Raw genomic sequence first — 6,000 nt, 5'->3', positions numbered from 1 at the left:
TGTGGACCAGAGTTTGAATCTTGCCACAGCAGATGGTGGAACTTGAATTCAATTAAAATTTGGAATTAAAAGTCTAATGATGACCATGAAACTACTGCCGATTGTCCTTTAGGAAAGGAAATCTGTCTTCCTTATCTGGTCTGGCCTACATGTGAGTCCAGACCCACAGCAATGTAGTTGACTCTTCAATGCCCTCTGAACAGGGCAATTAGGGAATTCAGGATGGGCAATAAATGCTGGCCTAGCCAGCGATGTCCACATCCCATGGATGAATAAAAAAAACCTCACTTCTCTACTGGTGCTGAATAACTCTCAGTGCCAACCAGCGAAAGCATGAGAGAAAAAACAAAGAGTCTAGATGATGGAATAATCCTTCATGCAACAGAGAGTCAGACACTTTGGAGAAAAATGTTGCTTTATCTTCAGCTCTGTTCCAGGCTGGAAAGTGAATGATCAAATACTGACCAACAGGCCCGTTGAGATTGGTTTAACATTGAAAAGGGGCCCAATGTAAACAGCTCAGCAATGCTATTCATTGGGAGGCAATCTTGGCAATTAGACAACTGGAAAATTTAAAACTCAAAAAGGAAATCTCACTTTTTTTGCCCCCTTCCCCATCAAGCTGTGGAGTATTTGCCACTCAGAGGTAAAGGGAGGAAGCCTGCTCTCAGTGTTCTGCTACTCAAAGTAGTCATCGTCTCGAACAGCCCAAAAAACATTTTAGCCTGAAATTTCTCTCAGTCTTGAGCTGGCTCAAGCCAAGTTTCCATATACGTGATATCATATCCCTCTTTTTGAATTCTGTTGCCCAACTTTTTATTTTTAATGCTTTACACATTTTCCTATAAATAAATTCATTAACCTTGCCACACTCACACTTCCCTTTCTTTCACTATCATTTCCTTAACCTCTATCATCTTCCCTACAATACAGCTCTCCACCTTAGTTATTGCTAGATTAGCTTTAAACTCATGCCTTCCTGGACACAGTGTATGGTTTAATATCACAAGCTGTCTTCATATTTCCAATTTTCACATTAAAAATAAGATTAATTGCACATTTCTTAGTTTCTATTTTATTGAACATTACCAAGTTGGCATATTATTTAAAACAGCTCAGCAAATATTACAACTGAGTGAATATTTTAAACTTGTCCATTATTTTCAACTGCATAATTGATACCCGCATCACATAATATTGACAGCATTATACATTCAGAATTCTATGCAGCATTGGAATTGGTGGGTGGGGGTGGGGTCATAGAGGGGAAAGAGATGGAAGCAAAAAAAGAAAATCCTTCTGTTTCAAAAAGGAGTATAAAGTTAGAAATGGCACTATAAGCTAAACTAACTTAAATAAAAAAAATAAGCTCTAATAATTAAATGAAAATTACACATCCTCTATGACAGACTCAACAGATGTCAAGCCTGTGTTCTTTAGTTACAGTATTTGTTTTTGTGTAGGCCTTTTACAGTTCCGCGGGGAGCCGTGGGAGGGAATGGTGGGGACAACTAGGAACTTTAAGAATTGTTAAAATGTAATACAGACAATTTTATTAGTGAATCTATGACCTTTCCAATTTATCTCTGCCAGACACTCAAATGATGAATTAAGTAACCACTTACCAGATGGTAAAGATTTCTACTTTGGTTCACGTGAAAACAAGAGATTACCTTCATAAAAGGATAATTAACTTCCCAGTGCTATAAAATCCAACCAACCAGCAGCAAAATCCACAACTTCAGTGCCAGAAATAACTTACTAATTCCACACGAAGCTTCAATTACAGGTAACCTATTAGTGCTAAGGGTGGGTGTGGACAAGTTGAGTTTATCTTTACTTTGTGCCCAGTTACTGTCAGATGTTGAACACAGGTAAGAAACAACATGGTAGAAAATGGTTGCAACAGAAGCTGTTAGTCGATGGAAAGGGATCTTAAACCATCATATATGGTGAGTAAGAGGAATTCAAGTTTGAATTTCAGTAAACGTGGAACCCTGGTATTTTCAGGGGGCACTCATGAGGCGGGGTCTCGTCACAGTGCGTGGAAGAGGAGAGAGAGAGAAATAGTGAGGGAGAACAAGCGCACACTTCAGAAAGTGCAGGTTTGAGTACATCTAAACAGTCAGTGGCTGTGTGATGTGATTCTCAGATAACTGTGCTTGTCTGAGCTCCATTGACTCTCAGTAGTCTGAAGATGCCATGAACTTCATTGAGCAGGCTTGATCTGAGATGTCGACTGGTCACTCAGGAACTTGGTAGCTTTATTCTGATAGTTAATGGCGAGACTGATGGCAGCAATATTCTTCAGTCCCTGAAAGAAAACCAAATACTTTCATTAGGAATTCCTTCAACAGTACGGTCAAACCCACAACTCAGAAGCTAGCATCATAAGAACATAAGAAATAGGGACAGGAGTGGGCCATTCGGCCCCTCGAGCCTGCTCGGTCATTCGATAAGATCATGGCTGATCTCGTGTTTCGATTTCCACATTCCCATCTAACCCTGATAGCCTTTGATTCCCTTGCCTAACAAAAATCTAGCTACCTCTGCCTTAAAAATATTCAATGGCCCCGCCTCCATTACCTTCTGAGGCAGAGAATTCCAAAGTCGCACAACCCTCAGAAAAAATTTCTCCTCATCTCTGTCCTAAAAGGGCGACCCCTAATTTTAAAACAGTGCCCCTTAGTTCTGGACTCATACACAAGAGGAAATATCCTTTTGACGTCCATCTTGTCAAGGAAGTTCAGGATCTTGTATACTTCAATCAAATCATCCCTCACTCTTCTAAACTCCAGTGGAAACAAGCCAAGTCTGTCCAACCTTTCCTCATAAGACAACCCACTCATTCCAGGTATCAATCTAGTAAACCTCCTTTGAACCACCTCCAGCGCATTTACAACCTCAAACTATTCATTTTTATACTGAGCAGCAACAAATACAATGTTCTCTTTTGGCCCAGTAACTTGAGCAGGCTGAACAGAGAAAATCAATATGCAAGTGTCCTGACCAATATTTATCCCTCAGCAAACATCACGAAAGGAGATCATCTGGACGTTATGGCATTGCTGTTCATGGGACTTTGCTGTGTGCAAATTGGCTGCCACATTTCCTACATCATAAGAGTGACTACAATCCAAAAGTATTACTTTGGCTGCAAAGTGCTTTGGGGCATCCTCAGGTTGTGAAACACGCTATATAAATTCATCATAAGCTACACAACGCAACAATATGTAGATGGATAACATTAGGATCGTTAGAAGCCTATCTGAAACCTATCTGCAATTAGAAGAAATTAGAAGCAGCAGCAATTAAGTGCAACTCAAAATGTTTTAAAGTTGATCTCAAATGACATTTGATCTTGAATGTGAATTTATGTTTAGTTTTAAAACTGAGCTCTAAATGCACGCGTTACTAGAAGTACTGGCACCCTTAAAATTTAGCATATTCCATTTCTCCTTTGAATAAGCAATTGGTAGTTCATTAGTAAAGAAATTATAAAAATCTTAATAAAGGAAACTACGATGGTATGAGGCGCGAGTTGGCTATGATGGATTGGGAAACGTTATTTAAAGGGATGACGGTGGATAGGCAATGGCAAACGTTCAAAGAGCACATGGGTGAACTGTAACAATTGTTTATTCCTGCCTGGCGCAAAAGTAAAACAGGAAAGGTGGCCAAACCATGGCTTACAAGGGAAATTAGAGAGAGTATTAGATCCAATGGAGAGGCATACAAATTGGCCAGAAAAAACAACACATCTGAGGATTGGGAGCAGTTTAGAATTCAGCAAAGGAGGACCAAGGGGTTGATTAAGAAGGGGAAAATAGAGTACAAGAGTAAGCTTGCGGGGAACATAAAAGCGGACTGTAGAAGTTTCTGTAGTTATGTGAAGAGAAAAAGGTTGGTGAAGACAAATGTAGGTCCCTTACAGTCAGAAACAGGGGAATTCATAATGGGGAACAAAGAAATGGCTGACTAACTAAATACATACTTTGGTTCTGTCTTCACAAAGGAGGACACAAATAACATACCAGAAATGTTGGGGAACACAGGGTTTAGTGAGAGGGAGGAACTGAAAGAAATCAGTATTAGTAGGGAAATAGTGTTGGAGAAATTGATGGGATTGAAGGCCGTTAAATCCCCAGGGCCTGATAATCTACATCCCAGAGTACTTAAGGAAGTGGCCCTAGAAATAGTGGATGCATTGGTGATCATCTTCTGAGATTCTTTAGACTCTGGAACAGTTCCTACAGATTTGAAGGTAGCTAATGTAACCCCACTATTTAAAAAGTTGGGGTAGAGAGAAAACAGGGAATTATAGCCTGGCATCGGTAGTGGGGAAAATTCTAGAGTCCATTATAAAATATTTAATAGCTGAGCACTTGGAAAACAGTGACAGAATCAGACAGAGTCAGCATGGATTTACGAAAGGGAAATCATGCTTGACAAATCTATTGGAATTTTTCGGGGATGTAACTAGTAGAGTTGATGAGGGAGAGCCAGTGGATGTGGTTTATTTGGACTTTCAGAAGGCTTTTGACAAAGTCCCACATAAGAGATTAGTGTGCAAAATTAAAGCAAATGGGATTGGGGGCAGTGTATTGAGATGGATAAAAAATTGGTCAGCAGACAGGAAACAAAGAGTAGGAATAAACGGGTCTTTTTCCGAATGGCAGGCAGTGACTGGTGGGGTACCTCAGGGATCGGTGCTGGGACCCCAGCTATTCACAATATATATTAATGATTTAGATGAGGGAACTAAATGTAATATCTCCAAATTTGCAGATGACACAAAGCTGGTGGGAGGGTGAGCTGTGAGGAGGGTGCAGAGATGCTTCAGTGTGATTTGGACAAGCTGAGTGAGTGGGCAAATGCATGGCAGATGCAGTATAGTGTGGATAAATGTGAGGTTATCCAGTTTGGTAGCAAAAACAGGAAGGCAGATTATTATCTGAATGGCTATAAATTGAGAGAGGGGAATGTGCAATGAGACCTGGGTGTCCTCGTACACCAGTCACTGAAGGTAAGCATGCAGGTGCAGCAGGCAGTAAAGAAGGTGAATGGTATGTTGGCCTTCATAGCCAGAGGATTGAAGTACAGGAGCAAGGCTGTCTTGCTGCAATTATACAGGGCCTTGGTGAGACCACACCTGGAATATTGTGTGCAGTTTTGGTCTCCTTATCCGAGGAAGGGTGTTCTTGCTATAGAGGGAGTACAGCAAAGGTTTACCAGACTGATTCCTGGGATGGCGAGACTTGACATATGAGGAGAGATTGAGTTGGTTAGGATTATATTCGCTGGAGTTCAGAAGAATGAGGGGGGATCTCATTGAAACCTATAAAATTCTAACAGGACTAGACAGGGTAGATGCAGGAAGGATGTTCCCGATGGTGGAGGAGTCCAGAACCAGGGGTCACAGTCTGAGGATACGGGGTAGACCATTTAGGACTGAGATGAGGAGAAATTTCTTCACCCAGAGAGTGGTGAGCCTGTGGAATACGCTACCACAGAAAGTAGTTGAGGCCAAAACATTGTATGTTTTCAAGGAGTTAGATATAGCTCTTGGGGCGAAAGGGATCAAAGGATATGGGGAGAAAGAAAGCAGGAGCAGGCTATTGAGTTGGATGGATCAGCCATGTTCATAATGAATGGCGCAGCAGGCTCGAAGGGCCGAATGGCCTACTCCTGCTCCTATTTTCTATGTTTCTTATTTAAATAGGTCAAAACCATTCTTTTCTATATAAATCAAGACAGAGAGAGAATCACAACCTTGGAAAAAACTACCATAAAAATTATGGCTCTACCATCCTGTCTGATTCATTTTGATACTCGTTTAAATAGTGGCCATAAATGAGCTACCTATTGAAGGAAATTAAATTTAACAAACACACTTTAAACAAGGAAGCACCTTTGATTAATGACTGCAGTTTCCTTGATGTAAGTCAGTCTTCCCAGACTTGTAACATAAGTGCTTGATTTTTAAATAAAAATATTTAA

At 40.6% G+C, this 6,000-nt stretch overlaps 1 protein-coding gene across 5 annotated transcripts in view; it reads right to left on the bottom strand.

Moving 5' to 3' along the window:
* Positions 1-1,057: 1,057 nt before the first annotated feature.
* Positions 1,058-6,000, bottom strand: part of zzef1 (zinc finger, ZZ-type with EF hand domain 1) — a 283,385-nt gene continuing 278,442 nt past the window's right edge. For all 5 annotated transcript variants that reach the window (XM_078548719.1, XM_078548721.1, XM_078548723.1 and 2 more), the window contains one exon: positions 1,058-2,314. In XM_078548719.1, the coding sequence (XP_078404845.1) occupies positions 2,210-2,314 (105 nt within the window). In that variant the 3' untranslated portion in view covers positions 1,058-2,209. The remainder of the gene's footprint in view (positions 2,315-6,000) is intronic.

The sequence above is a fragment of the Cetorhinus maximus genome, chromosome 9 (genome assembly GCF_964194155.1).
Source record: "Cetorhinus maximus chromosome 9, sCetMax3.hap1.1, whole genome shotgun sequence".
Classification (NCBI taxonomy): Eukaryota; Metazoa; Chordata; class Chondrichthyes; order Lamniformes; family Cetorhinidae; genus Cetorhinus; species Cetorhinus maximus.
The sequence above is the reverse complement of the archived record's forward strand: the minus strand, read 5'-3'. Positions and strand labels throughout refer to the sequence as shown.